Source organism: Sceloporus occidentalis, unplaced genomic scaffold (assembly GCF_023333645.1).
Source record: "Sceloporus occidentalis isolate IW3139 unplaced genomic scaffold, rSceOcc1.0.p SCAF_2, whole genome shotgun sequence".
Taxonomy (NCBI): Eukaryota; Metazoa; Chordata; class Lepidosauria; order Squamata; family Phrynosomatidae; genus Sceloporus; species Sceloporus occidentalis.
Window position 1 is genome coordinate 258,453,116 of NW_028316982.1, and position 22,912 is coordinate 258,476,027.

The 22,912-nt window shown below is 40.9% G+C and overlaps 1 protein-coding gene across 1 annotated transcript in view; it reads right to left on the bottom strand.

Moving 5' to 3' along the window:
• DEUP1 (deuterosome assembly protein 1) overlaps window positions 1–22,912 on the bottom strand; it is a 72,899-nt gene that overhangs the window by 39,560 nt on the left and 10,427 nt on the right. Inside the window, exons 3-7 of the mRNA XM_089512851.1 lie at window positions 19,792–19,963; window positions 15,334–15,429; window positions 12,294–12,428; window positions 9,003–9,116; window positions 4,435–4,692 (exon numbers count right to left, since the gene is read on the bottom strand). Coding sequence (XP_089368977.1) covers window positions 4,435–4,692; window positions 9,003–9,116; window positions 12,294–12,428; window positions 15,334–15,429; window positions 19,792–19,963 — 775 coding nt within the window. The remainder of the gene's footprint in view (window positions 1–4,434; window positions 4,693–9,002; window positions 9,117–12,293; window positions 12,429–15,333; window positions 15,430–19,791; window positions 19,964–22,912) is intronic.

Below are 22,912 nucleotides of genomic sequence, written 5' to 3' on the forward strand. Positions count from 1 at the left end.
GCTAATTCTAAGGGGCTCCTCTCCCGCTACCTCTGGGCTGCTGCACCGGTCGGGGCTGGTGGAACAAGGGCCGGTGGCTTTATAGGTCACCATCCACACTGCCTCCAAAGTCGCACTGCTGCTTCTGGGCTGGTGGAAACGCCCGGGTGATTTAAAGGGGCTCCTCTCTTGCTGCCTCTGGGCCACTGCGCCACTCGGGCTGGTGTATACACTTTTTAAAGACATATTCAGTATCTCCTCCTGCAGTTCCTAAGAAAGTTGCAGAACTACAGCTTGTGGTTGCAGCTCCATCTCCCCAGCCACAGAGATACAGGGGCACTTGAGTGTCTTCCAGCCCTCTAAGGACTGGCTTTCCTAGGCTTCCAGAATGCACCCAGGTATCCTCTGCCCTTGATCCATAGCCAGGGGAAAGGGGTTGTACTTGTAAGCTGTCTGACTGGTATTTCATAACAATCAGAGTAAGTAGCAGGAGAAAGGAAGCAGCCTTTGCTGGGAAAGAACAATGCTCCAGTAGCATATTATATACCCTGCAATATTTCACAGAAGAAAATTGTTATAACTCAAAGGGCAGCTCCTCAAAGCAAGCTTCTCTTTAACTGGCAGGGCTCTCCCCTTTTTCTGCTTTTGGCAAGATGTGTTTATTTCTTTTGCTTACTTCAAGAAGAATTTGGAGTTGCACGGCACAAAATGTTCTGTTCCAAAGCTAGGTGAAGCTGCAGCAATTTGTTTTTGCTTCAGTCTACTGGGAAGGTCAGTTCTGCCCCTTCCTCTCCTCTTCTTCCTGCAAGTGAGTGCAAGCTATTTTTTTCACCTTTGAACTCATGTTTGCAGCAACTGAAATTAGTTGGAGACAAAGAAGAAAAGTGGGAGGAGTAGAGAGAAACTGGGACATTTTATGAGCAGCTGAGAAAATGGTATTAACTGGTGCTGTCCCTGCCAAACCGAGACAATTGATGGATATGATGTAATAGGATCTTGGCCAATTTCCTAAAAGGTCTTTGGGTTTCTCCATGTCATTGAGATTGTGAATCCACTCAGAGATTTCAGCTAAATCTGAAAGGAGACATCTAAGGAGCTGAAGGTTAAGGTTCAGTATCTTGGATAGTTCCTTCAAACCTTAGACTTTACCCCAAAGCAGATTCCAAGCCACCACTGCTTTGAGGAATATAGAAAGAGATACTATTGGCAGATATTGGTTGCTTTTTAAGAAATTAACAACTCACTTCAAGGGTTAAGATATGATAGTACATCAGATAATGGGGATGCTGTCGAAAGCAGCAGCCCTACAACTTGCTCTCAATACTCTTTGGTAATGCCTATTGACACAAATTACCTGCCATGGTATTACTGCATGGTATTACCCATCATAAAAGCAGCAACCAATAAAAACAAGTGAGAGAATTTGAAACAGGATAAGGTTTTGTATAAATGGGACAGAGAAAGAGGAAGAGATGCAGAGTTATTTTTGGCAGCACCCCAGAATCTACCATAATAGTTAGTTGCAGCCTCTTGTCTTTTTTGCCATCTGTACCAGACAGTATTTTAGACAGATGTTATTACTTTTCCTTCTGTTTCTTCTCCTCCTCCTCCCCCTGCAATTAATTTATTGATTGATTTTTGACACTAACAGTCCAATGTATGATCAAAATCAAAATGACATACATTTGTCCGCTTGCATTTGTCGCGTAAGCATTCACGGATTTGATTATTTGTGGATTACTGTATTTGGTGCAACCTCTGCTGCTGCCCTATGCCACCTTTAACAGGGACTTCAGTAACACTGGTGTTACTGGGAGGAAATCATACTAGTTGGGTTTCTGGGCCCAGCCACACATGCATTCCTTCACTTGTTCACTCACATGTGCAAATGGAGAGTAAGGGGAATGGAGGATGTCTCTGTTCCCTTGCTCACTTGTGTGAGCAGGCAAAGGAGAAAGGGATAGGACAGAAGAGCATGAAGATGAACGGTGCACACATTCTTTTGCTCACTCATGTAGGGATGTGGGGGGGGGGGAAGGGGCTGGGCTGGGGAAGTGTGATGAGGGAAGACACTCACGTTCTCTCACTAGCTCACTTGGGCAGGTGGGTGGGCGCATGAGCACTCCTGCATGAGCAAATGAGCGAGTGAGAGAATGTGTGCCCAGCTGTCTTGTTCAAAGGACAAAAAGACTTATAAAAACAATTATATCCATTCTTTAATTTAAAAACGCTTCATGTGGTGATGTGGCTAACATTATCTTAGGAAAAAGTTTCTGCTTATATTTAAACCAAACCCATAGAAGAGTTTTCTAATACAATGATTTTAAAATTCAGCATGTGCCTTAACGTTATTATACCAAAGATAGCTGTGTCACCCAAATCTTAAATCATGACCTTCAAGTTTCAAGAGTCTCTAATCTCTAAGCAATACTCTGTGCAAATCTATAGCGCTATATAAATAATAATAATAATAATAATAATAATAATAATAATAATAATTCCTTCAGCCATAGAAGAAAGCAGGTTTCGTACTACAATTTAATATTAGGAACTCCCAAGCCACCCCTTTCTTTAGTTTCACACATTGTGTTCAGTTTTATTCTGGGTTTCCTTGCTTGCCAAACAAATCTGGAGATTTATTTCTGCCATTGTACAAAAGGCACTCCATTTCTTATAATAGGGATTGCTTAAAAGAAGAAAAGAAAAGCCTTTACAAAACATTTTCTTTTATTACTGTGATTCTTTCCAAAAGGGATGAATGTAACTTTCCTAATTAAAAAAAATATTTTAATTTCTTTCCAAACCTTCTTATAATTGTTTTGAAATAGTAACCTATTATTATCCATGTAACTCCCCAATATTTAATTCCCCTTTTCCTATAATGCCCCCTTTCCTGCTTCTCCTTTTATTGTATCAAAGTGCAAAAGAAAAATGAAAGTGAGCAAAGACCTCATTGCTGTAAGCTTGGCAGGAAGCCCAGCTGTTTTTGGTAGTCATTTTACACAGTTGCAGGAAATAAATATAAATCTGGATGATGGCAAGAGTAACCCTAGACCCCCCCCCCCCCCTTTTTCCAGGCTTATTGTGAGCCATTCCTCATAACAAGCCAGTTCCAACATGCCTTTCTCCCTACATGGAAGAACGCATATGTTGTTGCATATGAGAGTCCCCATGGCTCCATGAAAAAGACCTATAGGAGCCCAGCTGGAATTTAGCTGTCTGTTTATAACTGCACACAGATTCTTTTTGAAAAATCTGGAAGTATTTCACATTTAAAAAGTATCATTTCCCAAGTCTTTGCTACTCCATGGGTGGAGGTCTTTTGCAGGTGCTTTGCTTAGTGTTGCATTAAAATCTGATATGAAGGATAATTGATTCAAAATTTTTATTTTTCACTTTCCTTTGGATATCGACAGAGTTATTCATACATACTCCAAGCTGTTGCACCCCTTGTCCAACCACAGTTAATTCTCAGTATTCACCATTCCCTTAGGTCCGTGATGGCGAACCCATGGCACGCGTGCCACGGGTGGCACGCAGCGCCATTTTGCCAGACATGGGGCGAGAGAGAAGGCGGCCCGTTCCGCCTCCTCCCTGCCATTTTCGGGCCTCCTGCTGTCTCTCTCAGAGAGCGGGAAGCCAGAAAATGGCACCTGGGAGGAGGAGAAAGAGGCGCGCACGTCTGTCTCCTCCTCCCAGCCGTCTTCCCATTCCTCCGTGTGAAAGGGCTCCATGGAGCCCTTTCGCGTGGAGGAAAGGGAAGCCGAGGAGGAGGAGGCTGGGACGCGTGCCCAGCCTCCTCCTCCTTGGCTTCTCCTTCCCCCGTTCGCCCTCCCAGGCCCAAGGCAGCGCTGCCTTTGGTTTGGGAAGGCGAGGAAGGAAGGAGAAACGTCCCTTGCCCGCTTCTCCTTCCTTGCTCCCCTTCCCAGGCCCAAGGCAGCGCTGCCTTCGGTTTGGGAAAGGGAGGAAGGAAGGAGAAACGGCCCTTGCCCGCTTCTCCTTCCTTGCTCCCCTTCCCAGGCCCAAGGCAGCGCTGCCTTCAGTTTGGGGAGGCGAGGAGGGCAGGAGAAGGGGCCCCATTCTGGCTTCTCCTTCCCCTGCTCGCCCTCCCAGACCCACGGCTGTGCTGCTGTGGGTTTGGGGAGGCGAGGAGGGCAGGAGAAGGGGCCCCAGCTGGAGGCTAGGGAAAAGGTGGGGGGAGAAGCCCTGCCCCTGGAGAGCGGAAAGCCCCGTCCCCTGACACACTGTCCCTGCCCCCAGGGTGTAAGCCCCGCCCCCGGAACACGGTCCCTGCCCCCAGGGGAAGAAGCCCCGCCCCGGCATGCGAACCAAGAAAGGTTCGCCATCACTGCCTTAGGTGTTTTACAACCCACTCTGAACAGCTGTTTTACCCACTGTCCATATCAAAAATTAAAAAAGAAATTTCCTCAACTGTTACAATTAGTCCCTCCTTACCTGGCACCTTCTCTGGTATGTTTTTACTTCCTGTTGGAGTTTTAAGTTTTCCTCTTGCAACTTGTTTCTGCTTACTGCTATTTCACTCACAGTTGTCTGAAGTTTCTCCATAAAGAATTCACTCCTGTCAGTGGGCTCAGGCAAAACATCACATTGAGTGCTGTGATGCTCATTTTTGCACTGGCTGCAGGTATCTGTATCTTCTTCCTCTTTGGGCTTTTGAGAGCGTATCTGGATTTGACAATTCTGGGCTTGTTTCTGGAAAACAAGAAGTTGCATAAAATGCACTTTTTGGCCAGGCATGCACCTTCTCATCAGTGAATTTGCATACACAGGCTTTTGTGCAGATATTTATATTGTGGCAGAATTTTGACACTTGAAAACCTGACATTGTTTAAAAGTAAGATTCAATTAAGAGGCTTGTGCAAAATATATGTGTAATACCGGATAGTCACATTTCTTGTTTACTCCACCATGTGAAGGATCTTACCACAGGATCAAAACTCTCCCAACATACCATGACATCAAGACAAATGGCACATGATGGTGACGTATTCACATGCCATTAGTGGGTTTCCGATGATGATCTATAACAGGGATGAAACCATTGGCTCCTAATCCTGCTTTTATATAGGGCTTCCTCAGAAGGCTATGTGCCATTCACCATCACACACTTGTTCTGTAGTTTAGTTTTCCTATGGAGTTTTCCCATTCTGAACAGTTTAAATGCTTTCCTAGGACTTAATGACTAGAAGAGCTTAAAGTGAAAATATGCTTGTAGTTTTTTAGTCCCAACCTTACATTTTTGGTTCCATCCACTATTGGAATACGGTCCCTGAGAAAACTTCCAATTGGTCCAAAGAAACATCAGTTCTTGCTATATAGGAGCTCCTTGCATTTTGCCAGTTGTTGTCATCTCTGTATTTACTTGCTATATTTTTTTGCGGGTTGTTTGTAGCAATTAGTTGGATTTGCTTTAGAGATTTTCCAAAGGTGTTTAAAGACTGGGACTGTTTCCTCAAATGATTTTAATCTTTTCCTCTGATTTTTTAAAAACTTTTTTTAGAGTTACAGAGCAATAGTGCCATTTCACCGGTGCATTATAGCACTGTAACAAAAAACAAACAGAGAAACACGAGAAAGAAAGAAAGAAAAAATGAGGGGAGGGAGAAAAGAAGAGAAGGGAACATATTGCTTGGATATGTTTTAATGGGATGGGAATAAAATGTTGCAGCTGGTGCTTCGAATTACCAGAAAATAGTTGAGGACAGCAGAAATTTAATTTGGGTATTTTTTAAAAACTGAAATTACAGTTACCAGCACCACAACCTCCTGAAACATTTGTCTGTCTGGAGGAGTCCTTAAATTCAATGTGCTTGAATTGAGAGAGGTCCCTTACCCTTGCCTTCTAAAATGAGGGCGACCTGATAATTTGAAGCAGAATATGGTGGATCATATTGTGTGTGTGTGGATATATGTGACTTCAAGTCATGTGTCAGCTTATGGCAATTCTATGATTTTTTAAGGAAATGAATACTCAGAGATAGTTTGCCATTTCCTTGCTCTTAAATGTAGCCACAACACCTTTTTTCATTTGATTATATTCTTTTGATTTCATCAGGAGTTCCTGATATGCTTTTAAGAATAGAAATGCATTAGTGACTAGCTGATTAACTAAACTAGATACAAAAATGTTGTTTCTATGGTTATGGTGTTTCTTTGAGAACAGCAAACTCTTTCCTTCTCCACATCAAAAGCAATGATAGCGGCTGAAATATGAACATGTGAGTGACCCAGCCTATTATTCTCTAGCTTGTTCTTCTAATTTAGTACTCCACAATTCAGTGAGCCCAACTGGGTGGCTTGTGAGACAAAAAAGCGAGGGACTGCTAATTGAACAGGTATTATAAGCATTTAAAGACATTTTCCAGCCTTCATAAAGCATGTCATTATGAGCTGTTTTCATCCATCCCTCTTATTTCCTGGAACCATATAGAGCTCATGTCCCTGTTTCCCAAACGTCTGAAGCATCTTCTACCTTGAACTAACTCCCTCCCACCAAAACCTAGAAACAGGCTTCCATTATACCATAAACACTTCAGTCCTGTTGGGCCTCCACACTAGCATTAAAATAACTGTGCAAGTAGCTAGCACTTTCTAAGAGGCTGTGTAAATGCAGTCCCTATTGCAAGGAGTCCTGCTATAAGTATACACATAGCCCTCTTTCTCATTCAGTCAATGGAAAAAATGGATGCATGAAGAAAAATGCATAAAAGATTTTTATGTTATAAAAATGCATGCCAAAATATATTCAAAACCATGCAAAGCAAAGCAAAATAAATAAATAAATAAATAAAAATAAAAAAGAAAAGAAGAAAAAGGAAAAGAAAAAAGAAAAGAAAAGAAAAAGGAGTGGAGGGTTTTGGAGAAATGTATTTAAATAACGACTGGGGGCGGGGGTTACATCATGATTTAACAAAAGTCAGGGACTTTGTGGAAGGGTATCTTTCATGTAGCATGTAAATCCAGGCAGCCTATTGGTGTTGGGTCACACTGAGACTGCAGAATTCCACAGAGTTGTAGAATTTTTTAACTGGAACTCTAGATGAGTTCTATTAATTGCAGGTGTTTAAGCTATACTGTTTGAGCTCAACTTGAATATTTGTAAATAAATGCAAATATCAGAAAACACTATATGGTTCCCGTGATCTTATGTAAAGGAAACAAAACCTAGAAGCAGCATGGCACCCCTGAAAACTTATCACTTGTAGGGTGTAACATTATGGTTCAGAGTACAAGTTCCCTTATGCTATATTATGACCTATACACTGCACTTAATAGCAGAATGGTAGATAGAGGGAATCACAGGCTGTGCAAAACAACCCACTTGCACAGGTGTATCACAGATGCTGGGGGCGGGGGGATAAGTGATGGTAGCATAAAATCTTCCATCATTCCAAATGGAAGGCATCATGTCTTCTTTTCTCAGTTACTGGTTACCATTAATCAGCTGGAAGCATATGAATCTCACATGTCAGGGAGGCCTGAATGCTAACAATTAAATGTTACTATCAGTCTACTGTGAATGATATTTGATATGAAGGTGTTGTGGAATAAATAAAGGCACAAGTGCCTCATATTTTTCCTCTTCTCTGCAACAACATTTTACCTGAAACACATGATTTGTAGCTTCCAGCCTAGACAATGTATAAAATGGAACAACTTACACAAGCCATGATATACTTCAGATGAGATTGTATTATGAAGGAAGCAGAAGTATCAGACACTTGCACTTTCTCATCCTTTGAAATATATCAAATCTTAAGACACTCAAATAATGCTATTTTTGGTTGTTACGGGTAGTCTTTTTCGATAGCACTTTACCCATCTTGAACTCATCATTTCTCATTAAAACTACTGAGTCTGGCTTTTAGAGATCTTTCTGGCTTGGGATCAAGGACTCTGGATCACTATTTTCCTAATGTACTTACACACATGTACAGTAATATTTTTTGAAGGCCCTCTCTGGATACTTCCCTCTCAGATAAGGTGTGGGGGGTACTGTAGGGATAAGGGGTCTTTTCAGTGATGGCACCGCTATTATGGAATATCCTCTCCCAAGGTACTTGCCTGATTATGTCACTTCAAAACTGTGTGAAGACCCTTTTAATTTTTATAGGCTCTTGAATTTATCCCTGTTTTAAACTTTTAACTGGGCTATTGTTCTTCTGTACTTATTCTTTAATGGCCTGAATCCGTATGTGTCATAAACGAACATAAGTTTCCTCACACATGTGGTTGCAATATTTTGGCCATTGTGTAACAGATTATTCATTCTTGTACTTCCCATGTACCACTTGATTCACTGGGATTGTGGAAACAGCTATCATGCATTGCCTTTGCACTGCAGAACTGCAGTCCACTCTCTACACCTCTCCCAGGGGGAAGCATATGGTTAGGGAAAGTCAGATTACTAGCAGCATGATAGACCTTCAAGAGAAGGGAGGCTATCTCTTCCCCACACGAGTCAATTTCTTGATGCAAATCATCTGTTCTCCTGAAAGTGCTATTAGTTACAGAGGGAAAACATACCTACTTAGGAGAAAATGTCATGTATACCACAAGTCTCTTGTAGCTTGGTTTTCAGAATATTTATTACTGAAATATGTGTGCTCCTGATGACAGATAGCAAAAGCTACAAATCCCAGAATCCTGCAGCCAGCACAGTCAGTGGTCATGTTGAGGAGTTCTAGGCATTGTAATCCAAAAACATAATCATAGCCCTTTGCCCCATCAGTGGTTACGTGGCCAATGGTAAGCACATGAAAATTTCCAGCAGTAATTTCCTCACAATAGAAATTGTGCCATTCCCACTTTTTATATAATACGCAGATAGTTTGTCTACTTATACAGAAGTTCTTTAATGGACCCACATAGTTTGAATTTGCAATGATATCCACATAGTCATTTTTAAGACTTACAAAATGTGTGATTTCAGCTAAGTATTTCTCCAGGCCTCATGGTTCATTTAATTTCCAATTCTTCTTTGAAAACAGAAATAACAGTACCTGCAATAGATTACATTTCTCAGACAATAATTTTCGTTGAGCATCTAAAGAAATTAGATGGTTTTGGTAAAGTGTTTCTTGTTTATCCCACTCTCTTGATTTTGCTCTGAATTCCTATAGGGAAAAAGCAGAAATTAATCACATTACCAATTGCCTACATTCTCCTTATACATCTTGAGAAAGAATGAATGGTGTAGTTTTAAATATAAAACCCTTTTGGCAATTAACAACAAATCTTGAGTGGACAGGCAGGTAAGAAAAAATATCTCATAAAATACAAAGGTGAGATCTTGAAAAACATGCAGTAAATAAGTTGGTGAATATATACAGTTTCTTAGGTGAAACACTGGGACCAAATAAAGTTCTTGAATTACATATTATTAACTAGGGTCCAAAACACACTGCAGAAATATTCCAGTTTGACATTGTTTTAACTGCCCTGGCTCAAAGCTAGCGAATTCTGGGAACTATCAGAGAGCTCTGGTATCACGATAAACTATAGTTCCAGGATTTCCTAGCACCGAGCCAAAGCAGTTAAAGCGGTCTCAAACTGGGTTATTTCTGCAATGTGTTTTGAACCAATGTATACAATACCTGCTGGTGAAAAATGCTTTATCAACGATTAATAATATTAAGCCTTTAAGTGTGTAAAATGCTTTGCATATTGCCCTACCACTGAGCTGTCAAACCTCTCTCATGAATGCTTTCAGAGAGATTTTGGACAACATGGGAGTTGCAGAGAGTCCTTTATCACATGTCTTTCACATTTCTCACATAAATCAGCCCTGAGCAACATTGGTGAGCTTCTGATACAGGGCAACTGCTGAAGTAGCTGAAGGTGGTAAAATGTTCTCTTAGGTGGGATACAGACCGCCCGTTTGGGGCGGCCTGCACCCGCCCCTTTCCCCGACGGATCGGGGCCTGAGCTGCCACAGCGGCAGCCCCAGAAGCCCCAATCTGCAACTTTTCCAGGCCTCTGGGAAGCGGAAAAACGCCGCTTCCCCGCGGCCTGGAAAGGGTGTCCTTGGGGCTTCATGCTTCATGCCCCAAGGACACCCCGACAGCGGCGGGGGAAGAGAGAAAGGGGCCACTTGGCCCCTTTTTCTTTTGTATCGCTGGCGCAGCCGTGTAAAGGCTGCACCAGCAATATGCGGCATGAAAGGAGCTCTCGAGGCAACCCTAGTACATCGCCAGGACGTTCTTAATGGCCCATCTGTACAGGTCCTTAGCCACCAGAATCATCTGGGCCTCAAGTGGCCTAGGCTATGCACCTGCTCTTTACAGAAAAGTGCAACCATATATGGAACAATTGCATATCCTGTATAAGAACCACATAGGTTCTTGTTTGGATTCAGCTTTAGTACTGGCCCTCATCCAGACCATAACCAAATAACAACCCTGAGATAAGGCTGAATATAACAAGTGACAAATTTGTGCTAGTGACAAATTTATTCAGGAACGTTAAATGTGTGGCAGATGAAATGGACTCTTGGAGAACTGAAGTTCCTTGGGGTCAAGCCTACCATCCACTCCACTTTAATTTCTGTAGAGGTGGAACCATCGTACCATGTTTCTGACATATAACCCACATATATCCAAGGTTGCTGGGAGATTAAGCAGTAAGGACAGGATTGTACCACCTACTTCCCTGTCCACTAATGACAACAAGTTTATAGTGGATCCAAGCAATGTTACCTTTCAGCTGTCTTGAAAACTTGACACAACAGGACTTGACGGGCTCCCCTACACCTCTGCTTTAGTCTGATTTACTCTCCAAATTGATTTCTACTTTGATGGCTATTTGAAGATGCAGTGGAGGTGGAAAATATACTCTCTCTGATAAGGCACTCTCTCTCTTAGAATCATAGATTTGGAAGAGATCGCAAGGGCCATCCAGTCCAACCCCATTCTGCCATGCAGGAAATCTCAATCAAAGCATCCCCGACAGATGTCCATCCAGCCTCTGTTTAAAGACATCTAATGAAGGAGACTCCACTACACTCTGAGGGAGTTTGTTCCACTGTCAAACAGCCCTTACTGTCAGGAAGTTCCTCCTAATGTTAAGGGGGAATCTCTTTTCCTGTAGCTTGCATCCACTGGAGCTCTGGTGGTGCAGTGGTTAAATGTCTGTACTGCAGCCATTCACTCAAAACCACAAGGTTGCGAGTTCAAGACCAGCAAAAGGGCCCAAGCTCGACTCAGGCTTGCATCCTTCCGAGGTTGCTAAAATGAGTACCCAGACTGTTGGGGGCAAATTAGCTTACTTGCTAATTAGCCTACTTGCTGTTCACTGCTATGATCTTTGGAATAGCGGTATATAAATAAAAAAAAAACAAAAACAAACAAAACACTGCTCTGGGTCCTAGTCTCTGGAGTAGCAGAAAACAAGCTTGCTCCCTCTTCAATATGACATCCCTTCAAGTATTTAAACAGGGCTATCATATGACCTCTTAACCTTCTCTTCTCCAGGCTAAACATCCCCAGCTCCCCGAGTCTTTCCTCATAGGACATGGTTTCCAGACCCTTCACCATTTTAATCGCCCTCCTTTGGACACGCTCCAGTTTCTCAACATCCTTTTAAACTGCGGTGCCCAGAACTGGACACAATATTCCAGGTGGGGCCTGACTTGTGCTCAGTCATATTCATGATATCTGCACCACCTGATTTCTAGTTGTTGTTTCTGCTTCTTCATAAACAGTAAGTCTACAGGAAAAGTAGCTAGTTTGCTTCAACAGTGGCAGAGAAGACACTGGAAGGCTATTATCATGTCAGTGGTTTGTTCCCTCATGTCAATGGTTTGTTCCCTTTCCCAACTACCCAAGAGCATTCAAGAATCCTTCAGAGTCCATATGTACTTGGGGTGAAGCTTTTAATTGCTCTACACCTCTATAAAGGGGAATGGACATTTTAATTTAAACTTCACCAGAAAGTGGTCTAATGGAAAGTGCATGGTAGCAGAAAGTGGCATTGGTAACAACCCTTTTTGGATTACTATAATGTGCTCTGTGTGGGGCTGCCTCTGAAAAGTATTCAAAAACTTCAGTTGGCTCAAAGAGCTGCAGCCAGATTGTTAACTGGGGCTGGCTACAGAGAGCACACAACAACCTTGTTCCAACAGCTCCACTGGCTGCTGGTCCATTTCTGGACACATTTCAAAACATTGGTGATGACCCATAAAGCCTCATTCAGCTTGGATCCACACCATTTGACCAAGAGGTCTCCTTGGAATATTTCAGAGCACAGGGAAGAATACGTGGGAGAAGGCACTGCTTCAGACAAGATATACTTACTTCCAATTTCTGGTTTAAACTGCTCATTTGGAAAGGCACTTCTTGATTTTCCATACATTTCTCCACATCATGTGCTTTATTTTGTTTTAACTGGTGCAGCTGTAACTTCTCATAGGTTTGTGTCAGCTTGGCAAACTGAAAATGAAATGAATGTCATGAAGAACATCTCATTTCTTCTTGAGCACCAGAGGCATAATTGTCAAAAGCAGTTAAGCTTAAATATTCTAATTAGCAGTCTCTCTTAAAAATGCACCAGTTATTATAACTGAGTGGTTAAGGATGAACAAGGCTGAGCTTTCATATAACTTGTGGTGTTAATTAATTACACTGTTAAATACAGATTGACTTTACAGTTATTTTGTGCTGCTATTCTTGCCCAATGTTTGCACAAATTGTTTTGCATTTGTTTAGTGCCATCTTGTGTTGACAGCTTTAACGGTTCTTCTGAATAAAAAACTGGATTATCTGTATTAATATAATAATAGGATAGTGCCATTAGTGGCTTCCTTACTTCAGCAAACAGAGGTTTGCGGGGAAGGTGAGATGATTTTTGCCAGGAACACAGCATGGGAATAGCAGGTTAACTCATCTTGCTGAATGCTGTGGTCCCACTTTTGAACAGCCCTCTCTGGGGCACATTAAATGTGATCATGAATTTAACATACTTCAGTTATGGAGATTAAGAAAAGAATTAATTCCGAGTAAAAATGATATCTGGGATAAGCTATCTGAAGTGAAAAAGCCAATTTCAGGGTCATGTGCCATCATCAACTAGTCTCTACAGCAAATTAGAGCAAGATTGTGCAAGTGGATTACCTGATACATTTTGGAAGGGAGCACAAGAAAGATTACACAAAGCTGGGGCTTGTTGGAACAAATATCTACTGCTTGGTGCTCTTCAAATAGCATGGATATATCTTAGACCTCTGGTCTAAACTGAGCCCAAATTTTCAAGTTTTCTCTTCCATCTCTCCCAATATGTCTGAGACCTGAATTTGAGTGGCATCTTTTTCTTTTCTCATATGGCCACATTTTGCATCTATATCTCAATCTATTGGGAGCTCATGGCAGCATGCAATGATTCCCTTTCTATATTTTGCTTTCACTGGAAAACCATAGAATCGCAGAGTTGGAAGAGACCACAAGGCCCATCCAGTCCAACCCCTGCCATGCAGAAACTCTCAATCAAAGTATCCCGGACAGATGACCATCCAGCCTCTGTTAAAAGACCTCCAAGGAAGGAGACTCCACTACACTCCGAGGGAGTGTGTTCCACTGTCGAACAGCCCTTACTGTCAGGAAGTTCCTCTTAATGTTGAGGTGGAATCTCTTTTCCTGTAGCTTGCATCCATTGTTCTGGATCCTGTTCTCTAGAGCAGCAGAAAACAAACTTGCTCCCTTCTCAATATGACAAAAATCATATTGATGATTTCCCAAAATCTCTGGAAACCAATGGCTAGGGAGGGTCAAATGTAGTATATAATGTGTTTGGACTAGATTGCTTCTGTGATCCCTTCCAACTTTGACTCTGTGAAATCTGGGGAAAAACATTGCCTGAGGGCTGCCAAACCCTTTGGGTAATCTCCAAGGACATCCTGATTTAATTTTTTCAGGTTAAAAATTCCTGTTTAGGGCGGGGGGAGGGGGACGACTACTTTCTCATGGCAGACAGGGTCAAGGAAGAAAAATCTGAGACACCATCACTGATGCCTCAGGAAGTGCGGAGATTATCAAATAACATGTGTTATGATCTCTGTTTTGTCCCAAGAGCGATGTTATGGACTTTGGGTGTAGTAAGGCCTCTGGCTCTCGGGAACACAGCCAGAACAAAAGACTTGTCCACAAATTTCTAAAGTTTCAAAAGCTTTACTGGTTATAAACACAAATAACACAAAACTGATTTCTTCTTTTTCCTACTATAGTCCTTTCTAAATACCTTGCTCTCTTCTTGATGTATTCTATCTTTCTTTGAGGACTATCTTTCTTCCTTTGTGGACTTATCTTTCTGTCAAAGGAAAATACTCTCTCCAGGTCTGACTTGGCTGAAATCTCACTACACACTGAAACTTAGCTAGAGGGAGACAGTAAGAGACCCTGGGATTTCCCACAATCCTTGTCTTTCTTAAAGCTATAGATCTGTATTTCCCCTCTTAAATTAATACATAGAAAACCTAATATAATGTCAACTAAATATATGTCTCAAGAGCATCAAAGATGCTCTGGAGGCATGACAATCTCTATGGTGCAAATAGTTTGGCAGCATGGAATTGTGGCCAGTATGCCTCCAGGGGACAGTAGATGTGTAAACAGACAGGTAGGCCACCTAGATATTCACATCGGGTTTTGCCTGATACACTGCTTTGATACCTAGACTTGTCTTCTTATGGATGATTTCACTTCCTTTCCTTCTCAGTCCTTCTCAGTCCTCTTTCAACTTTCTCCAAAATATGTAGCAGCTATGTGAGTTATCATTCTGCTTTAGATGGAGTGCCTATAATAGTATTTATTCTCCTTGTCTCTAAGTCAGTTTTTATTGTTGAAACCTCGCCACGCCCCCCCCCCCAACTGTACACCTCTTTAAGATATCATGCTAAAGAATGCTATGGAGTGTTAACAATAAATAAAAAAATGACTAAGCATATACTGTTGTTATAAATAAGCACAACAAAGGGGTTATGGACAAAGAAAGGAAGCATCTTTTCTTTCATGCCTCCATTCCCCTTTAGACATCTCCTATTGAACACTTCACTGTTTTAATTCTTCTTCTAATTGTTAACCAAAGAATGACACCTCAGCAATGTATCTAGTGTTGAAATAGCCTTTAAAAATATCTGACCCTCCAGGTGTTGAATTGCAACTTCGATTATTCCTAGCCAGCACATCCATTTGTGTGGGAACTGCCATATAATACTATACGAGTGGCCACAGTTACTGTGTTTTGTACAGATAGCCATGAAGTTAGAGACATAGCATTTCACAATCTAGTAAACTTAACCTTGAAATACTGCAAACACTGTAAAATAGGAATATTTTTCCTTACTTGAGTTTTCAGGGCTTCAAGTTGTGTATCATAGTTTTGAGCCATTTCGTATTTTGTCTTTTGCAAGTTATCCAGCTTCTGTCTTAGGAGCCCAACCTATATTTGTAATAGGATATTATTTTGGGTCACCAAAGAACAGTGGTGCAAAAAGCAAATTTTGAGTGAACAAGTATAGAAACATTACCAATAAGCAACAATGAGCAAAATAAATAATTAGATTTATTAAAGAGAAACTGAGAAATGTCCACTGTTTTTACACTGGGACAGAAAAACTCATGTAACCACTTGGAATTATTTAATCCTTTGCGTGGTATTGTTCTGGACTCAGTAGAAAACAAAATGACTAAATTGAAGATATTGAGAAAAAAAACCTCACTGGAAAAGACATTTTATACTGGGAAAAGTTGAAAGCAGTGACTAAAGAGGAAGATTACATTACAGATGGATTCAACTCAATAAAGGATGCCATGGCGTTTTGAGGTTTTTCATTTATAGGGTTGCCATAAGTGAAAATCAGCTTAATGGCACATTATAACAACAACATGGATTTAGAATGAAAAATATTTCATTTTACCAGCTTCTCAGCGACTCAGATGTATCTTGCCTGGACACAATTCAGTGCAATTTGGCAAGTATTCAAAATCTCAGTTGTTCCAGTCCTTATGTGGTAGAAATCAAGTGGTATTATGTGAAATTTTAGAAATCAGAATATGCTTGTGTGTGACTTTTAGTATCTTATGTTTCAGAATATTGTGTTTCAGCATGTACACAAACCTCCTTTCTCTAGCTTAGTTAGTAGATGTACCCCCTCCTCACAGTTACACAATCACCTGTAACCCAGCCATGATTCACAGGCATCTGAAAACAGCCTTTAAAGTATACATTCTTCTGGGCATTGTCTGCAAATGAGTGTCACACATGCATATATTTCCCTGCCTCAATTCAACGGTTGGAGCAGAATGGGACCCCAAAACAGGGACGATAATTTTCACGTTTTCTCTTCCATCTCTCCCAATATATCCCTCCCAGCTGTTGTCAGCTTCATCAGATCCAGTTAGAATGGCCAATTGACAGGAATTATGGGATAATGCTGTTCAACAGCCCTCTGGAATGCTGCAGTCCTACTCTAAAATAAGCATAAATGCCAAAGTTAGGAGAAAAGGATTAGTTTCCATCTGTCTCCCTTTTAGGCCAAACAGCTTATCAGCAGGTCTCCAGTTCTAAAAAAATGTCTATGCAACCAGGTTTACTTTGTATACAGTCAAAATCCATTTTTCTTCCTTCTTTAGCCTCTCATTCCTAATATATAATCTCTCTCTCTATCAAATACACTGTAACTTGGAAGGAGAATGAACAATGCAAAATAGGTTTTTCATTTATTTTATGTGCTTTATTTTGGGGCAGAGGATATACTAATCTATTCATGAACAATCATATGAATTTCTAGACTTCCCACTGGGCAGAGAACATTATCCCATTATCTGCTGTGGAACTGTGAAAATTTTACTACCACTTGATGATACATGTTTCCTCCTTTTTTTTTTCTGTACAAACCTTCTACATTTGATTAAGGCTGAAGTCATTAAATTTCTAATTCTGAAGCTGTCTGGCTGTAGTCAAAGAGACTGCTTTATAATAAGTGTTTTTTGTGGTTTGTGTCGTGAAGGCATATAATGAGAGATTAAGAAGACAGAAGAGTACCACTAAAATTATATGAAGGTAAGAGGAGTTGCAATCTAGTGTATGTTTTTTTTATGTGACTATAAAAAAATACTATAAAATTTCACTGTAGCAAAAATTGTAGGGTGTTTCAGGGGGGATTTTTTTGTAAAGGCTAGAGAAAAAACACTCGCTTTTAACACAAACCTGATAACTGTTTATGTTAAACTCCAACTGTTATTTGCAATCATAAATATTCATGAAACTTGAAGTGACATGTCACTTGGCCCCAGATCAGACTTTTTTGGGCTATAGTTTTTGGAATTGTGTCCACACTGGTTGAGGGATTTTGGAAGTTGTAGTCCAAAGCAGTAATGTTTCTACCCTCTGTCTAATGGTGCCCACGGAGTTATGTGCAGATCAAATCCTTATATAATGTATAGCACCTCAAGACTCTGAGGGAAGGAAAACAGGACAAGCCATCCCTCTGCTCTGCTAACTGGAAACATTTTGTTGCTCTTTTTTTACTGGCTTCTGTCATTTTAAATGGATCCTCCCACCCTCACAGACTTGCAAGTGGTGCAGCAGGTAGGTCAGCTGGAAATGACTCCATTTCAAGCAAGAGAAAAGAGGCAGGAGGAGTCCTTGAACTGAACTGACATTCCATGTGATGTCAGATTTTCTGCAAAACATCACCAGAAAAGTGAGCTTTGCTTCAAAGAGAAATGTAAAGGCAATGTATACCTGCAGAGACTGTGCTGCTGCTCAGCTCCTTCAAAAAGTCAGATTTTAAAGCTCTCAAAATAAATGGAAGAAGCATAAGGAAAAGGCAGGAGAGGAATTATTTATTTTCTTCCAGAAGTGTGGCAATAAATATATAATATGGAAGCAGTCTTACTTTCTGTGAGGAGCAATAACTTTACCTTGTTTTGAGGCATCATTGGGGGGGGGGTCAGGGGCAGGTAAGCTGGTGAAAATTTTCCCCTATTTTATTTTTATTTTGTATTGGTTAAAAATAAATGTAACCCAATTGTTTGTTTTAAAAATCTATGAATAGTCCAGGCTGCTGGCCAACTGTTATTTTTTTTACAACATTTTTGCTAAGTCTTTGTTTTACACTTAAAATAATAGGAAACAGCATTCCCAGTATGAAATTGGAATTCACACATACATTGAACGGAACACATTTCACTCACTTGTACCCCACTGCCACCCCTTCCTAGGTTCCAGGTCAAGCAAGCACTTTTCACAGTACTTATTTTTCTAGCCCTTTCAATCAGAATCATTCTGCAGTGTTCATTTCTTTCATCTCCATGGACCTGTGAAATTGATCATTATTATTTCCTTTTGCTTTCTTGGATGAGACAGTGTAATTTACCACATGCTCCATAGCTGAGTTGGATATCATTCTTTGGTTTCATTCTTTGTACAGGCTGAGTATCCCTTATCTGAAAATCTGACCTCTGAATTGCTCCAAACTAAAACTTTTCACAAGAGGCTGAGACAATGACATCTTTGCTTTATGATGATTCAGTGTACACAAGCTTTGTTTAAGGGACAACATAATTAAAATATTGTGTATAAAATTATCTTTAGGCAATGTGTATAAGGTATATATGAAACATAAATGAATTTCATGTTTAGACTTGTGTCCCATCTCCAAAATGTCTCACTATGTACATGCAAATATTCCAAAACCTGGAAAAAATCCAAATTCCTGGTCCCAAGCATTTCCAATAAGGGATACTCAACCTGTAATTAATAAATTAGATATGATTAGAAATGTTTAGATAACTATACCACCTGTCACGTATAGGTGGGATGGTTGTTCAAGGAAGACATACCACTGTATCCCAACAGATGTAGCTGATCTACATACATAGTGGCCACAGACACACTGCACCCCACTGCATGATTCCAGTCAGTAGAAAGCTAGTAAGGCGCAATCTTTTAATCTTTCTTCCAATGCCCTTAGTTTGAGCAAAGGGAAGCACTTCACCTACTAAAAGAACGGGAACCAAAATGGCCAAAAGAATAATAAAAATACAAGTGAATGTGTACAGGTTTCAGTGGAACAGGATTACAGTAGAGTCTCGATTATCTGACATAAATGGGCCGGCTGATAGTTGGATAACCAAAAATGTTGGCTAATCCAGACTCCCCTCCCCTCCTTCCTTCCCTCCCTCACTCCCTCCCCGTCTCCTTCCCTGCTTACCTCCTGCTTCCTCCACGGTAGCGACTTCTGCCCTGGCTTGGCTGCAGGGGGGGGGGGGGAGAGAGTCTGCCAGGGCTGAGAGGGACAACTTCAAGCAGCAAAGGAGAGGACCGGGCACTCGGCCTAGTCCTCTCTTTTGTGGCTTGGTTTCCCTCACCCCGAACGGAGCTCCGCGGACTCCCTTCGGGCTGAGGCAAAGCAAGTCGCGAAGGAGAGGCCTGGGCCAAGTGCCCAGTTCTCTTCTTTGCAGCTTGAAGTCGGTCCTCTCAGCTCCGGCAGACTCCACCCACCCACCCACCCCCCCCAGCCGCAGCCAAGCCGAGGAAGAAGATGGTGGTGGGGCCTTTTTTGTTTGGGGGCGTGTCTGGGGCACGGAAAGGCCCACAGCCATGCCTCCAAGTTATCCAACGTCATATAATCCGGAATGTCGGATAACCGAGACTCTACTGTACTGTATATGTACATTCTTAAGCAGAGGATTGTGACCTGTGATAAATGCATGTACATATATATGCATAAATTAAACTATTAAGAATTTCTTCCATTTCAATGTTGCCTTCACAAAAAAAGATGTTATATCTTACCTCTTGACCTTTCTGATCTAACTTGCTTTGGGCGCTTGCTAATTCTTGATCCCGGATGGTCATTCTTGCTTCTAAAGCTTGCATCTTCTTTTCCCATTCTAGTTTCTTGTTATTAACCATTATGTCAATTTGCTGCATTAGTTCTTGAAGTTCAGCATCACAAGGGACTGATCTATAGACAAATTCATTCATTAAAAAAATCAAAAACCTCCCAAACCAAATTCATAGCACATAAGAAAATATTTTATCCAGTTTTCATAGATCCCCCTCAGATGAGTATATCTTTGATTTTGGAACAACTGGGTTACCTTTACTATTCTCATGGCCCTTCAAGATGGGTCAAGTGAATTGGGAGGCAATAGTATTGATGCTCCAACTCTCAGTTTTGTTTTGTTTGTTGAAGATAATGAAATAATGTTTCTGGCAACTCCAAGCACCAACTGTAATTTTATTCCCACTCTCGAGTAGGTTTCTTTTTTAATTCTGAGACATATCAGAATTATTGTATCCTTCCCTTCTCCGTCTTTGTTTCATACTTTTTTTAAAAGAAAGACTTGCAGTGTTACAGTGTATGAGTAAAATGTCACTTTTGCACTATAATTCTGTAACTTTAAAACAAGTTTTTGTTAAAAAATAAAAAATCAGAGAGGAGGAAATTTGCCCTTCAAATCATAGGACCACCTCAGCAAACCACATCCTGGTTTTTAAAAAGAATATTTGGAGGAGGATTCAGATGTAGACCCAGGAAATTACAGGTTTATTTGTATGGTTCAACCCAATCGCAGTTTCTTTGAGGGATTTTAAACTAGGCTCTTATAGCATGGATTTAAGGTTTGTGCATGAATCTTGGCTTGTACTAGGCAGTAGTTTATAATTATGTCTAAACTCATTATCCTGGCTTAATCCTAGTTTTTACTCTATTCCTCCCTAGCTCCTGTATGAATACAAACAAAAAGACAGGGCAACTAAAAAACAAAACCATTTGCAGTGCTGACATCTTCAGAGACCATGCCTTCCTTCCTCACTCTGCCTAGCAAGAGATTCCTTATTCCTTTCCTTACCCCTTCTAACTCACAAACCTAACTGCATAATTCTGCAAGCCCCAATAAGGAAATTAGTTCATGGAACCACATTATCTAATAAAGGACACATTTTCCCTGACCTAGAGATACCCTGCACCCTAAACCACTCCTTATAGAGCTTGGTTTCCATTCTAGTTGCCCTCCTCGAAATACCTTCCAGCTATCAATATCCTTCTTGAACTGTGGTGCCAAGGCAAAATCTGACTGCTCTGAAGTAGGTTTTTGTTTCCTCTGATCTTTCCATTATGTGTAATACAGCATAGTTTAAAGGATCTACATTTGGAACAAAAGAGATCTCGAACTAGGAATACTTTTTAATTGTCAGGCGACACCATGGGAGTGGAGGTGTGTGCAGACCAAAGTGCCTTAGAATAAAAAAGATGGCATTTTAAATTCATCCTTGCCAGCATCTTTTGACTCCTCTGCTTGTGGTACCTCATACATTTTTTAAATCCAACAGCAGCAGTCAAGGGCTCCTGATCCTAAATTAAAGTGGTTCAGGAAAGTTTTAACTGCTTTCCACATGTGCCATTTTCCAAGGAAAATTGTCTTTTCTTGTTGTTGTTGTTAGCTACCCTTGAGTCGCTTCCAACTCATGAGACATCTCCAAGAATCCCTGTCCTGACCTCCACTGCCTTGCCCAGATCCTGCAAGCCCTTGCTTACAACTCCCCTGACTGAGTCTATCCATCTGGTTTGTGGTCTTCATCTCTTTTTTCTTCTCTCTACCTTTCCTAGCATTATTGTTTTTTGTAGTAATCTGTGCCTTCTCATTATGTGGCCAAAGTATGATAGTCTCAACTTTATCTTCCAAGGAGAGCCCTGGTCTGATGTGTTCAAGAACCCATTTGTTTGTTTTCCTGGCTGTCCTTGATATCCTAAGTACTCCTCTCCAGCACCACATATCAAATAAGTTGATTTTCGTTCTCTCTATTTCCTTCACTGTCCAGCTCTCACATCCGTACATGGTAATGAAGAATACAATGGCCTGGATGATTCTGACTGTAGTGCTCAGTTGTATGTCTTTGCTTTTCAGTAGCTTGTCCAGTTCTTTCATAGCTGCCCTTCCCACTCCCAGTCTTCTTCTTGTTTCCTGACTGCAGTCCCCATTCTAGTCAATGTTTGATCCTAGATATGAGGATTCTTTAACTATTTTAATTTCCTTGCTGTTTAGATTGAATTTGTATATTTCTTCTGGGGTCATTATTTTTGTTTTCTTTATGTTCAGCATCAGACCTGCCTTTGCACTTTCATCTTTGACTTTCCTTATTAACCGTTTAAACTCCTAAATGTCTTCTGCTAATATTATGGTGTCATCTGCGTATCTTAGGTTGTTAATGTTGCCTCCTCCTATCTTCTTTTTCTGATTCTAATTATGGTTTTCTTATGATGTTTTCAGCATGTAAGTTAAACAAGTAAGGTGATAAGATGCAGCCTTGCCTGACCACTTTGCCTATTGGGAACCACTCTGTTTTCCCAAATTCTGTCCTGTCCTTGGTAGAGATTCATCAGGACTATCAGATGATAGTTTTTATGATCTATACAATCAAATGCTTTGCTGTAGTCTATAAAACACATGCTGAATCTTTTTTGGAATTCTTTGGTGTGCTCCATTAGCCATCACATGTTTGCAATGTGGTCCCTAGTGCCCCTTCCTTTTCTGAATCCTGATTCTGCTGCTAAATCACAGCAAATAGCAAACAGACAAAAAGAGACAGCATCATACAATGATGAGTGCTGGACTAGGAATGGACAGCCAAAAAACCAAATAAATGGGTCCTAGAACAGATCAGGCCTGAGAGCTCCCTGGAAGGCAAGATGATTAAATTGAGGCTGTCATATTTTGGCCATGTCATGAGAAGACATGACTCACTAGAAAAGACCATAATACTAGGTAAGGTGGAAGGAAAGAGAGAGGAAGCGACATGCTAGATAGATTGTCTCTCTTAAGGAGGCCATGGGTATGAGTCTGCAAGAACTAAGGAAAGTAGTGGAGGATAGGGAGTCTTGGAGATGTCTCATCCACAGGGCAGCCATGAG